At 35.1% G+C, this 15,154-nt stretch overlaps 1 protein-coding gene across 2 annotated transcripts; it reads right to left on the bottom strand.

Moving 5' to 3' along the window:
• Positions 1-5,807: 5,807 nt before the first annotated feature.
• LOC110719972 (ergosterol biosynthetic protein 28-like) lies at positions 5,808-13,935 on the bottom strand. Of its 2 annotated transcripts, none has more exons than XM_021898974.1 (3): positions 13,227-13,784; positions 10,475-10,681; positions 5,808-6,293 (listed from the first exon to the last, which is right to left on the bottom strand). In XM_021898974.1, the coding sequence occupies exons 1-3, from the start codon at positions 13,339-13,341 to the stop codon at positions 6,226-6,228; spliced, it is 390 nt and encodes a 129-aa protein (XP_021754666.1). In that variant the 5' UTR covers positions 13,342-13,784; the 3' UTR covers positions 5,808-6,225. The 2 variants fall into 2 exon arrangements, with proteins under 2 accessions (XP_021754666.1, XP_021754665.1); XM_021898973.1 differs by lacking the exon at positions 5,808-6,293 and adding an exon at positions 9,090-10,289 and having other exon boundaries at positions 13,227-13,935.
• Positions 13,936-15,154: the final 1,219 nt, after the last annotated feature.

Below are 15,154 nucleotides of genomic sequence, written 5' to 3'. Positions count from 1 at the left end.
AATGGTAGTTGTTTACAAATGGGCCTATTTTGCGGGTAGTTCTAGACAATTTTCCCCAACAATTAATTATTTTATCGCAATCTTTATTTGAACTCCAAAAATTGAAACATCTCATCCCTGTATATATGATTTTAATTCAAGCGAAAGACCAAGCAAAATCCTTTCATTGCGAAAAGGCTGAACAAACCAAGAGAAAGAGAGTGACCAATAAAAATTAACAAAAACAATATTCACATTTTCCTCCTACTCAACTTTTAAAGTAACCAGGAAACATCTTTTATAGTCCCCTTTTACGGAATGACGTTTGGATGTACCACCAATTAAATCAATCATTGAATGAAATCAATGTTCCACTCATGTCAAAGGAATCCACTAATATATCCGGAAGCTCTATACTTGAACTTCAAAGTAGGTCAATAGTTCGATCATGCATCATTCATGCATACCCATGTGATTGACTGAGTATCTCTATGCCCCTATAGCCCATGAAACTACGCTATCTAATCAATCTTACATGCTAGTCCATTTAATGAAATCATTTATTTCCAATTTAATGATTTCGAACTGGGAGCTTAAATAATTTATGAATTTTGTTCACTTGCGGGGTTTCATGAAACTTTGCAAAACTTGACATCCCGCTAGCCAATGATCTATTAAATGAGGTGATACTTTATCTTAACATGTTTGGATTAGTAATGTGACCCTGACTACTTTGATTGGACAAAGGGGTAATTTTGTCAAACTCCTTAACTGCTTCTACTACAGCTAAATACTTCATATTCTGACATTGAGTCTGCGACTATGCTTTGTTTTGAACTCTTCAAGCTCAATGTTCCTCTATTTAGACAGAAAATGTATCCAGATCAAAATCTAAATTCATCTTTGTTTGTTTGGAAACTTGCATCCGTATAACCCTTGACAACTAGTTCACTTTTGCCACAATAAACTAGAAACATTCCTTTAGTCCTTAAATACTTAAGGGTTTGTTCTTGGCAGCTTTCTAGTGCACTTCTCCTAGATTTTCTTGAAACCTGCTTCGCATGCTCAAGGCATTTGTAAAATCTAGCTTTGTAGATATCATGGCATATACAATGGACCCTATTTCATAGGCATAAGGTACACTATCTATACAACTCAACTCGTTTGGCTTTTGAGGGCACTGAGTTTTACAGAGTGTAATACCATGAAACATGGGAAAAAATCCTCTTTTAGAGTTTTGAATATCGAACTTATCAAGAATCTTATCATCATAAGTCTCTTGATTTAGTGCAATCATCCTTCAAGACCTATCTCGATGAATCTTAATTCCCAATATGTACTCGGCATCTCCCAAGTCTTTCATAGAGAAGCAACTCGTTAACCATTACTTGACTGACTCAAGCATTGGTATGTCATTTCCTATGAGCAGTATGTCATCTACATACAAGACTAAGTAAACCAGATTTCTCCCACTAAACTTCTAGTATACACAAGATTCTTTTTGTTCTTTAAGGAAATCAAATTGTTTGTTTACTTCATCGAAACGAATGTTCCAACTCCTTGACGCTTGCTTCAATCAATAAATGGATTTTTGAAGTTTGCAAACCTTTCTAGGATTTTCTAGATCTTCAAAACTTTCAGGTTATGTAATATACACATCCTCCATTAAGAACATATTCAAGAAGGCGGTTTTAATATCCACCTGCCAAATTTCGTAATTGAAAAATTAGCAATCGCTAGAAGAATCCGAATAGACTTAAGCAACTAATGGGTTTGACCCCATTTGTAAGTCTATCAAGGACTAACACATCACTTTCAGACATGGAGTCCATTCTGGATTTTATGGCCTTAAGCCATTTCTTGAGTTGGTGATTACCAAAGCTTGCTTGTAAGCTGTGGGTTCCACATATTCTAATAAGAAAATTTTGGAATCCATGTTTTATTAGAATTTCTACAAAGTTTTGCAAGTGCGTGAAAAACCAAGCCCTAGCCTCGTTTTAAACAAAGAACGCAAAACGCAAAAAACCGAGCCAAGTGCCTAGCTCCTAAGCAAATGGCTAGGGGTTGCAAGGCACCATAGCTTGCATTGGCCGCACAGCCCTAGCAGCGCACCAAGGCAGGTGCTTGCGGCTGCCCAGCCATTGGTGCGTGCACGCGCGTAGCCCTCGACCTAGCCCTTCCTCGCATCAATGTACGCCCACAGCCACACTCTCGCACTCATACCCGCAGCAGCTCTCGGCAGCAGGCCATGGCTACGCAAGCAACCCTGCTGGCCAAGACTAGCATCGAGGCTTTATGCCTCGATTTAGAGGCATGCTTCGAGTGAACTTTTTTTTTTGTGGCTATTAGTTTAATTCTAAATTAAATTTTAGAAACAACATTGAGCAATTTTGAAATTAAAACAAGTCTAACTTAATTAAATTTAATTAAGGCGCATAAACCACAATTTAATTGAAGAACCATTCTTTAAAAAAAAAATTTGGCTCAACTTGATGCAATAAGAAAAATGAAGGGCTAGTCTCATAACTAATTTAACCAACAAAATTAATAGTGAGATTTGACAAAATTAGTTGAATAAATAATCAATCATCCAATGAAATAATTTATACAACAATTACTCATGCACTTTTGAATATTACAACCTTCCAATATGAAGAATAATATTTCAAGCATAAGTAAGAACATTCATGATTTTAATCAACTTCCAAAATGATTATTCATTATGGATTTTAGCAAGTTAAGATTCAACCATTTAAACCATTAAAGATTGAATCTTTAACTCTTTTGTGGGCTTCAAAAATCATATTCACCATAAACTTTCACACAACAAGCAATTTATTTGCAAGAATGAGAAATTCCAAATTTATGTGAAATTAAGAGATATCCAAATTAAGCAACCAATTTACAACATAAACACGCTTCATAAGGAGAAAAATTACAGAATATTAATGGTATAATCAACCACATGATCCAACAATTACATGCCTTAATTAATCAAGGTTTAAAGATTAAAAAAATTTCGTTTCAAATGAAAGACCCCATGAAAAACCACTTTTTGGGCAGATTTTGGCCTCTAGAAGCCATTTTTAAATACTTTGTGGGTAAAGGTTGATTTTGAACATCGATTCCACCCAAAATTCACTATTTTTGAGTCAAAATTTGGGTTCGTAGTCATATTTTAGCAATAATACGATTTTAATCCAATTAAAACCGAGGTCCTAATCTAATTAGGTTGCTAATCCAGAAATATAAAACCATTTTAAATCATCTTATTTAATTTTTAGTTGTAAAAATTAAATGTAAGAGGCTCTTATACCATTTTTGGGTTTTGTGGTGTCCGACACCGCGGAAACAAAATCCGCAAAAGGATCGCATGCATAATAATAACAACATAGCATGGAATTAATGAAAACATAAACACATAAAGGGAAGAGAGAGAAACTAAGGATAAGAGTAGCTCACCCTTGACGCGTGCTTCGCTCGTATCATGAGCTCAGACTTGGAAAACTTCGAGACTTGCAAGTGCAAGCCCTCCAACGTCTCACACCCTCGCACACCGAACCGGCCCCTACCTTGTAGGTTAGACAAGGCTAGACCAAATAAAACTAAAGTTTTACGAACTTAAGGCTTTCTCACTCTTTTGGTAGATACTTTTTGTTTTCTACTAAAGTGAGTAATCCCATTACCCAAGGTAGGTATTTATAGGGAAATGCTCCCAAAAGTTTCCATAAACTTTCCATGTGGGAGAGTTGTTAAAATGAGAGAAAGAAAGAATGAATTAATTTAATTCTAAATTAAATTAAATAACATTTCAATTAGTAATCAATAAGTGTCACAAGGAGAGAAAGAGCTTAGGTGAGGACCACAAGGGAGGACCGCTCCTCCCTTGCTCCCCAAGCATCCCTCACACAAACCGGGTCCAACCCCTATGGCCAACTAGCGGCTAGCCTTGGGCACCAAGGTGCGCCGTGCTGGCGGCTTGGTGTTTGGCTGGGCCTTTCAGCCAGCCCGTATGCGCGTGGCCCAACCAGCAAGCCTCGCACGCAATGCGGGCTGCTGCACTGGGTGTTGCTACTGCTGCTAGCAAGGCTAAGCACGCCTTGCTGGTGCGCCTTCCCCGCATGCATGCTCGGCCATGCTGGCGAGCCTTGCCTACATGGTTGTTTGGTCAGGCCCAGCTAATGCATCCGATGCATGCTGGTCTTGCATGGCTAGCCTACTTAGCGCTCGCATGGCTAGGCCATTGCGAGGCTAGGACTTTCGCGAGCGTTGACTTGTTGTTTGACTAATTTTCTCGTCTCGTCGATTGCATAAATTGACTCGACGTTCGACGCTCTAAGCTCGGAATCCGACATCTCAGTTCGTAAAAACTCTATCGACTTATTTAATCCTCCGGATTAATTCGTCGCCTTAATTCTGTTACACGATTAGCTGTGACCCGAAGGGTTTAGTCAGGAGCAAGCTGTAATATTAATTATACATTAATATTACTGATCGGAAGCGATCTCCAGCTAGGCATTCCGATCACTTGTCCTCACTGAATAAATAGCTTTCCTAATTAATTATGAACCCTATATCGGAATAATACACTTGTTCGAAGGACATACACCATTCCTTTCACAAAAACCATTCGCTCTCTCTCTTATGCTCTAGTCTAAATACTAGTCTTCCTTATTCTTCCACAATACATCCCTTAAGCACTCCCAAAAGTTCGTACTTTACCCGAAATTCTAAACTTAAACTAAGGCGTGAAAGGTAGAACTGTTTGAGGGTTTGGCCCCAAATCAACTTTACTTTTATTTTATTTAATTTCTATTTTTATTATTAATTTTCCTTGAATTAACTAACGCGTTTATTTTTTTATAGTTGCAAGCAAAAGCAATCAAAGTAAGGAAACATGGTCCTTTTGTTCCTGTTATATTGCTAATGGTTTTTGTTATTTTTTCATATACTAATCATTGTTATTATGGTTAAATTGCTTCCAAGGTTAATGTTTATTCTATTATATTTATTGATCACCATATTGCATGTTAAAGAGAATATGTAATTGAATATAACGCCTAATAAGATAATTTAGAAAATCGGTTTTGGTTCTTTTTATCTTGTTATTTAATCAAGTGATCACTAATAATTAGAATTATTTGTTGCATTAACATTCAACCAATTTAGCCTAATATTAGTTTAAAGCAAATTGAATCTTTGTTTGTATGTCTTTGATATCGCAGGAATCACATTTCACCATAAGAATCGAGTAGAAGCCAATACAGGCGGATGTGACTCCATGACTCACTTTGTACCATCATCCCCAATCCTCCTTTTGTGGTTCCGAACCATATGGAGTTAGTAATCTCATGGATTATGAATAGGGTGTAATTTTCACTGGTCAATCGTTGTTGCCTTTTGTTGCCCCTGATTGTGGTTGCCTTTTAATGAACTGTGAATGATTTACAAGTTCCTTTTAATGATCCGTGAACGGTTTACAAGTTCCTAACCATATGAGAACCTTTGTCCCTAATCGTATAATGTCAATTCTCACTTTCTACGAGTCCCAAACATATTCACAACATGCTTAAGTAGGCGTGCTTCGAACGACGCCTACAAAACCGTATAACCCTGGGTAAATGCACTCCTAACCTGACTCATTTCAAACCAACCCAATCATGACCAAAATCCTTTACAACCCGAACTATTTAAGACCGAACCTTTTTGAAATCGTCCAAAACTAAATCAAAACTGAACCGAACTAATAATAATCGAAACTGAACCGACCAAACTCGTTAGCCAAATCAAAACCCAAAACCATTTCAACACGGGCCGAAACCAAACCGTCAACCCCAAATGACAGGGCCAATCTACACAGATCTTTGTAATTGAAAATGCAAAAAGTTGGACACACAAATCATTAACAGAAGCAACAGTAAGTAAAATACACAGATTTATGGATCTCAAACAGAAATCCAGTTGCGAGTATCAAAAATATAATCTGCTACGTAATGGTTAATGAGTTACAAGGCTTCACAACCCAAGCAGGCAAGCATACATTTGAGACCATTTGATATCTGGTCACTCCTAAATCTGATGATTCGAACAGAACACGAAAATTTCGTTGAAGTTATGAGCGCAGTGGCTGTAAAATGACATAAGCCGGTGCTCGAGAATAAATCATGAAATGAGATGAATAAAAAAAAATTTAAAAAAAAAAAATCCCAGCTCTAGAAAACACCAAACTGGAATCTCGTATCAGATTTACATTTGCTTCACTGACACGTTTTGGTGAGCATTCCACTGCAATGACATCCATGTTATAGAAGTACCTAATAAAAAATAAATAAATAAATAAAATAAAATAAAAAAATAACCCAAAGGTCAATTCTCACAAGATAACCCATTTCATCGATATTTTATTTTTAATGCAAAAAAAAAAAAAAAAAAAAAAAAAAAATGCAATTACAAGTGTTGCAACAGGTGAGTTATGCATCTTCTAATCTAAGTCAAGCATGCACGAATGCACGATAAGTATCACATTATCTCAAGCATGAAATCTTCTAGTCTTCTTACTTAAGGCAGTGAGATAATTATACGTATGAGGGCCATCTGACCCTGAACTGTTCAGCCGTTTAGATTCTCGTCCTCTTAATACTACAGGACATGTTTGTGGGATGAAGGCCATTGTATTTATACAGTTTTGAGGGTGTAACCAACTGATTGTTACAGAAAGTAGACTGGAAAAAACACAAAAGTATCGAACACAGTCATTTGAAACTCAACCTAACAAGAGAGACCAAATCAGGTTGCTTAATCAGAAATCGAAGCCTTTCAGCTCAATTATATAACATCTTCACTGAGGGGCTTAGAATCTGATGGTCGTTATAGTAGTTATTAGCCACTGTACCGCACTACTAGTTGTTGGCTGTTAGAGATTAGCTCTTAAAATATTTATTTAACAAATGTTCAGTAAAACTAGTTGGTTAGTTACAGAACAAAGAGCTCTATTCATCCACTTCCACAGGAAACTATTCTATACTTTATACACTAATTTTCAACTTTAACAGATTCAGAGTAGGCCAAAATTGCAGAACCTACATGGCTACATGAAAAGTTGTTGCTAAGTAGAGCCATAATATTAGGAAAGTATTTTAGAAATTGTTTTATTCAAATTATTTCAGAAACTTATACAAAATCAAATCAGACCAGATATATTCTTATCAAATTAACTTATAGCTTTTATTTCATCTACTAAATTTATAAAAATTACATATTTGAAATGTAAACGATGAGAAAAATCTAACAAGATCCCGCTCGACTACATTTTTTCTCATACATAAGTGTAAAAATAAGGTCAAAGATTGGTCAAAATTATATCAATTCAAATCAAAACATACCAGAAAATTCAAACCAAAACACCTTATGAGAACAAGTCCTTGCAAGTCCTAAGAAAGGTGAGGGGTCTAGTTCTTGAGTTGAACATACAATTATCATGCTTGCCAACACAAAGGTTATATAGAAACTATAATGATTAGTTAATTTTCCTAGTAGTAAGTGATTCGTGACTCCATTTTAGCATGAATTGAAAATACATGAATTCACAGTTTCTTAAAGAGGAAAATATCTTGCACCTGAAATGCTTGAGCTGCCCAAAGGAGATCACACTCCAAGGCTTGCACCTCAGGCAGAAGTGTTCATAAACCATCAAATATAGCTTTCAGGCCCATAGCAATAAGTGTATTTCAAGACTTTGAAGATCTTGTAGTATCAGTTTTAACATTTAGTTGCAATGGCAAATGACAGTCTTTTCAGCATGTTCAAATACAGATATTCATACCCCTATGATCACTAGTATACTTCCAATCTTCCATCTAGTAATTCATTTATCCAACACTTGTTTTGTCTAATCGTGAAAGGTGATTGAAGGCCATAGCTTCAAAACTAGTATAAATGGTATTTTGCTTTGCCTATAGTGAGGATAAATTTTTGGCTTCAATCATACAAAGCACATTTCGAGGGCCTACTCTGAGTCAACCTAAAAGAGTGACCTACAAAACTACTAAGAAAACTACTTTGCACGGTTGCACCATAGAGCAAAAAAAGCTATATAAAAGCACTACTGTTTTGACTAAGAGCAGCATTGGCAAACGAAAATATGATGTCAACTCAAACCCTTTCAGACAGATAAAAAAAAAGTTTGACAATGTTCTATGCTTAATATCAAGCATGTCTTCCCGCTTTGACTATTCACAAACTCATATGTCATAGATTTTTTTCAATAAGAAGAAAAACTATATCAATATACGGAGTAAAATATATAACCCAACTATATACTCTCTCCGTGTTTAAATAAATAAAACGTTTCCTTTTCCGGCCGTGTTTAAATAAATGAAACATTTCCTTTTTTAGTAACTTCTCTCTATTTTTTAATAATATTCTCTCTACTTTATAATAACATTCTACTACCTAATGGTCTCCACAAAACCCCTTACTCTCTTCTCTCTCCTCAACTTATACCCTACTACCTATTATTTTAATAAATTCAACTAACCATCCTAAAACTCCGTGAAAATCAAAACGTTTCATTTATTTAAACATGGAGGGAGTATTTAAGCTAGCGAAGCACTAAAGCGCAATGTGAAGACTAATCTTTAAGAATTTTGTACAAATAAGAATTATAGAAACAAAGAGAAACCCTTCTTAAAAATTTGAGTAGAAATATGATTCATAAAGCCAAAGAAATGGGAAACACGGTTAAGAGATGCTTTGAGAGCAAAAATGGGCTTAAATTATGAGGTAAATACAAAATTTAAATGGGTGCCATTCGAGCGGTCCTACGTATTATTATGTAGTTGTACAAAGCATAAGGACTTGAAGCTCCTTTTGAAAAAGTAAATCTATTAGACTCTTGTGCCACACCAGTTCATACACTATTTAATTTCTTGAAGCTCTTTTTTAAAAGAAGTTTTGACTCTTTATTGCAAAGGCAAATAACAACAATCTCCCCTGCATGTATTTATACTATTATACTACGTATATTCCTATAATTGCTACCTCCAGCTACTAATTGAATTGTTTCTCCCAACACTTATTGTCTATAGAATACGTACCAATACAAAAGGTGATTGATGGCCTTAAGCTTCAACTAGTAAAGATAATTTGCTATGCCTTTATTGAGAGAACCTCCTTTGAGTAGGATAAACCACCATGACTTCAATCACAATAAGCAGAGTACATTCCATGTGATTGCTTATTTTTTATCAACCTAAAAAACAAAACCTAAGAAACTACTCATACTAAGGACTTAGACAGCTATAGTAAAAGAAAAAACTACTGTTTGGCTAAAACGTTACATACTCTTGAAGCATCATTGACAGTGGAAAAAATGACCTCAAAAATCTTTCTTACAAATATGATGGCTGGTTGATTTTCTACTTTTCAAAGCTTTATTTCAAGCACGTCTTCCGATTCTGAGCATTCACAAAATGACAAACTCATCTGTATAAGGCAACAAAGTGCAAAATAACAATGTGAAGACAACTGCTTAAAAATCTAATAGAAACTACGAACCATACAAAGAGAACCGCCTATTAAAAAAAAAAATAATAACAGAAAAAAAAAAAAAATTTAAAAAAAAAAACAGAGTTTAAATAAAATTTATATAGTGAAAGAAAGGATAATATAGTAAAATCAGCTTAATTTATAAAATACATACTCCAGAGTCAGCAGACATTAAGTCAGTATGCGATCATCAAACAAAATAATTTTGTGTCCTTATCTTGCAAATAATTCTACCTAGAGACATTTCTCACAATCAGGTGTGCTAATCTAATGTCAATTGAGACGTCCTGCATCTTAATAGGTAAATGTCAAATGGCGTATGGCACGAGTGCTTGTTTGAAAATTCTACCACTTTTTAGTATATGATATGGGTGTCACTGCTTGGCATGCTCACTATATTTCAAATTTAAAAGTTAGCACACCAAATTCTCTATATCACATGCCAAGGAGTGGAGAAATAGGAAAAGGAGGGATAACAAAACAAAAAGCAGAAACCCCCTACTCTAGACCCCAAGTAATGTTAAAGGATCCAAAGTATACAAATCCTTATAGCAGGCTTTGTAAATGTATAGATAGACCTCTCCTACATTACTCTATGTTAACATGGATGAGGCAGCTGGCAGACCATACAAAAAGTAAACTTAAAAAAGCCAATAGCAATGAAGAACGTATCAATATCACAATCAAGAACCTTACTTCAAAGTTAAAAAAAGTGAAGAGGTTGATTAGACAACGTTTTCTACAAACATAAGTGCATAGGAATGCTGCAAATACAGAGAAAAACCAAAATATAAGGATGCGTGTATGCCTGGATGAGAAAAGTAACCATTTTCATTCATAAGTGGAATAAATGTCCAAGGCACTGTTGTTCATTCTTGTTCATAATTGCATATGTACAAAAGAAAAAAATTTGATAAAAGGAAAGAAAGACAAGGCTAATCGAATTTACCTGCAAAGAAGCCAACAGTTGATAAATTTGCTATCGTCATTGTGTGATAGATTAGGTATTCAGTCACAAAATGACCAAGAGCATATATGAACGATAAAAATGTTGCCAGGTAGAGAGGCTTGTTGTCAAGATTAAAAGCACAAAGAAAACAGAGTGTGCAAGTCAGAAGAGTCCAAACTCCAAAGGTCCTCCCATGAACTTCAGTCACTGCAAACAAAAGTTTGGAAAATAATCAATTCAGCTTTATATCCAGAAAATTAATCAAAGAGCAAACTCAAAATGACGCATGATCAAGAACAGACATATTTTCTCCCCCGGGATAAATATGGATTTTTTGAGTTTTGAGGCTCCATTCGCAAGTGGCAACAACATTGATGTTTAAAGTCTCCATAGTTGCAACTCCCACATATATATACTAACAGACAGTTTAAGAATCCTTCTAAGCTCTATCTTCTTTGATAACAGCGTAAGAATATCTTTCATATTTTCCATCCGTTTTAGAAACAAGTCCATGATCTAAAGTTTTTAGAATTGATCCTGGTTATGAATAATGAATTCCGCAATCCCTGTCAGTATGGTAGAATAAGCCATAAGGCCTGAGTGCAAGGAATAAAGTCAGCTAGTGAGAAATTGATGAAAACTCATGAAGGACACATCAGGTTGTCAACATATTCAACTCTCTGTTCTTATCCTTGTTACACCATTGTTACTTAAAGACTAAGAGCACATTAAATAAGACCAAAACAACTAGTCAAATTTTGTACAACATTCTATTAGCTCATAGTCATCTTTATAAAAATAAAAAATATTACTCTCTCTTTGATCAAGTCTGTTGGGCCCTGACCATCCAACTTGTTGGGTTGCATGCTCACCTTGACTCCCTCATTAGTATGATATTGTCTACTTTGGGCCCACAAATTTGTTTTTGAGCACCTTTCCACAAGGCCCTATACTAATGGAGTTGGTGAACACAAATAAGCAAGTCATCACTTTCTTATTCTTTCAAGTGGGACTTGGACTGCATACCCAACAACGTCTCCCTTTGAAGTTATTATTACTAATTTAGAAATGTCAAATTCTTGAACCCAAACTAATACATGTACCAAATTTGTTATCAAAGACATACATTGAATATGTATTTCATATTGTTAGGAAAGTAATATCTCTAATAAAAAACAACTAAAGCCTCAATTCCAAAGATGGGGTCGGCTAAATGAACTAAGACTTAATCTCTTGTACTCATGTATAATGATCCGCTCATTCCATTCCCTATGTCCAATGCTATATGCTCCTACAAACCCAACTTCTCCATGTCTTTCTTAACTCCTTCGATCCAAGTCATCTTTGGATTTATCCCAACCCTCTACTTTCCTCACTAGTAATGTCTCTAATCGAAAAAGAATAAAGATAAGACACTAAAACGAAACCTCTCAAAAGATCGGCAACTATATTGTTTACCAAAAGAAGCATAAGATAATTTCATTACATGAATGTCCATCAGCATGAGCATAATAAGTGGCTTTGAACTACACCAACATTCCCTCTATAATAGTATAATGTCTCTAAATGATCATGTTTCCATATCTATCTTACTCACTAATTAATCTACTGATCAACTAATCAAACTATGCTCTGCCCTTACAATATGATTCTTCAACTTTGTGCAAAAAAACAGAAGTGAAGTTTCCACGCAAAGGAAGCACCTCTGAAAATCATTATGCAATCTCTCTTGCTTCTTACAGTAGAAGAGCATCTACGAAACTGAGTTATTTTTTTTATATTAGGAGATTACTTAATAAGTATCTAAACAATGTCATTGTCATAAAAGATGTTGGGGGGCAAACTGATGTAATCTTATCAAGTGGACTTGCATTAACTTTAACTTAACAATGTGAAAGAAACACTGCATCCAACATGTCAATCCAAATTCAAAAGCAAATCAAATCTCGCACAGCCCACAAATATAAGCATGATTTGAGGGATGAAAACGAGACAAATATTTATAAGCAAAGAATTAACAATGTCATCATGGCTGAAGATGTTTGTAGACAAACTGATGTCATTTTGCAGGATATTAGTTATATTGTACATAAAGAGGGCTTGAATCAACTTGAACAACATGAAAGAAGCATTGCATCCAAACTAAATCAAGTCTTGCACACGGCAAGAATTACAAAAGCAAGGAAGATTGCGGTTATAAAAACGAGGTGATTTATTTTTAACATCAAAGCATTAATAGCCCATCAAAATGAAGATTAAGTCCAGCATGAGCATAACATGGTCAAATTGGTGATCATAAAAGAGGGAATCAAGTTAAATTCTGAACTTACATCACAATATTTATCGAACAAATAACATGGAACTATTCTTTTAACAGCCGGCAAACAGATTTTACAACCACAGGATTTCTGGAGTCAATCAAATAAGATAATCCGCAGTTTAAGCAATGCATAAACTTTGGGATCTCCACCACATTATAATTGAATTAATTGGGTATATAATATCAGCAATAACAACCTCAATTAAAGCAATAATTTCTTGAAATTGCAATTAATATCAATTATATGAATAGTTCTAACACAACTTACATCAATAATGCAGTAGAAAATTGAAAAAAATAATTGGGTCTGCATTTCAACCACATAATTATAAAATTAATCAAGCAGAACCCATGAAAATCGAGGAGTAAAATTAAAAATTGCATGAAATTAAAAGTCTGAAATCAGCAAAAAAAAAAAAATGAAAAACTTACTGTCAGATTGTGAGAAAACAGCAAGACGAAGAGCCCAAATATCAAAGAAGCCAAACCAAACAGACGCTAAACGCAATGAACCCACCAACATCAGCCACCAACCTAATGGCTTCATCACTCTCGTATCTCTATGTTTGTGCGAAGGAGAGAGAGTGGAACTCTGTAAGATTAACGATGCGAGAACTCCCAGCAGCTGACTTCGAAGTTACGACTGTAAACTTAGATGAACTCTTTATTTTTTTAGTTCTGTCATTTGCACAGTTGCACTACCCCTCCTGCAGTCCTGACCTTATTTAATGTTTACTCGAATTACAAATTTATTTTTTTTAATGGAAACCTTCTTAGAAAAAAAAAAAAAAAAAGGAACAAACAAACAAATATTTTGTTAAAAAAAAAATTATATTCACCAAGGTGTAATGCATTTAATGGTATTTTTCACTTATTTAATAGTTTTTGTTTATTTTAAAACTACCCCTACATAGTTGCTACCTCTTGCAACATTGTAATCCACCTTTGACTATTAATCTATCTTGCCATCATAGAGGTGTTAAATACCGCCAATAAAATTTATCATTACCACCAACATTTCAAATAATGGACCATCATGCCTTTAGTACTTCACTACCATCTTCCCTCTTGCCACCAATCACCACCACCTTGATACCAACATCCTTTCTAACCAGCGATGACCACCTCTCCCTCGCCGGCGACCCATCACATCCCCCCCGACATTGACCCATTACTTTTCCTCACCGACAGGAAGATGGTGGGGTTTTTTTTTTATTATCGACGACCAGCATAATTGGTGGCCAAGGCCAAAACCGGTTGGGCCACTGGTTGACCGGTTTGGTCTCTTATTTTTTTTAACTCTTAAAAATAGTGTGCAGTATGTACCTCTAAAAATATTTGTGTACATATTATCACTCATTAATGCTACTAACAATTAAATTTGTGACATATGGTCAATCCAAAAGGGCTCCATAGATATGTCGTCTAACTATGGCACACGTGTTAGCCGCACTAGTATAGCAAAAGTAGTGGGGACTACTCATTTGATTTGTGGGACTACAAATAGAGGTCTTAAAAACTAATTCGGCCATATCTGAAAGCAACCTAACAAAGATTTCGATTTAAATAAACACAATAATTTAAAGAGGCTCAAACTCGAATTAGATCCAGTTTAATTTGACCCGACCCAACCCGACTTAAATGAATCCAACCCGAATAATCAAATTGACCCCTAATCCATATTTGCTGCGTTTGGTGAGCACGTCAAGCACACAAAGGCCAGTGAATCACATGCCCCATTTCTTTATCACAAAGCACACAAAGCCCAAACGAGTCATACACCCTATTTAATTATACAGAACTCTTAAACTTGTAAGTAAAAAGTACTACGTATAATTTAATTAATTAGGAAATATAAGTACACATTTTACATTAAAAAAAATGGATAGACAGCAGATTACAGCTATCATCCACTTCTCTCACTTTCAAACAAGTACTCCATTACTACTATTCTACTAACATTGAAGCTACAAATTCAACTCAAGCTTTTCTTTAGACGTGCACGCACCTCCCTTTACCCAAGCCCCAATATATGAAACAAATTATTTTCGGCCATGTAATTCATTTTTTTTAATTCAATTCAATTAATTTTAAACGACTCCAACAAGAAGAATATAAAAAAATAATGAAGGTCTATATTTATCGGCCGAATCTAAGCCTTTTGGACGCACTCCTTTTCTCCTCAAGTCGTATGAGTTGTCGACAACCTATCCTTTTAATTGACCCAACGAGCTAATGTTTCTAATTTTGTCCTGATTATATTATAGATGATTTTTGTTGTTATTACTTACGCTTAAAATACCATACATCTAGTGAGGCGCTCGAGGATATATCTATTGTACTCCGTATACAAATAACAA

This window comes from Chenopodium quinoa, unplaced genomic scaffold (assembly GCF_001683475.1).
Source record: "Chenopodium quinoa cultivar QQ74 unplaced genomic scaffold, ASM168347v1, whole genome shotgun sequence".
Classification (NCBI taxonomy): domain Eukaryota; kingdom Viridiplantae; phylum Streptophyta; class Magnoliopsida; order Caryophyllales; family Amaranthaceae; genus Chenopodium; species Chenopodium quinoa.
Note: the sequence above shows the minus strand (reverse complement) of the source record. Positions and strands in the feature narration are given on the sequence as shown.

Coding starts and splice junctions, on each gene's coding strand:
- LOC110719972 (XM_021898973.1), bottom strand. CDS start 13,341: ATGAAGCCATTAGGTTGGTGGCTGATGTTGGTGGGTTCATTGCGTTTA. Junction 10,682..13,226: donor TGTTTTCTCACAATCTGACA/GTAAGTTTTTCA, acceptor TTTTGTTTGCAG/TGACTGAAGTTCATGGGAGG. Junction 10,290..10,474: donor AACTGTTGGCTTCTTTGCAG/GTAAATTCGATT, acceptor CTGTATTTGCAG/CATTCCTATGCACTTATGTT.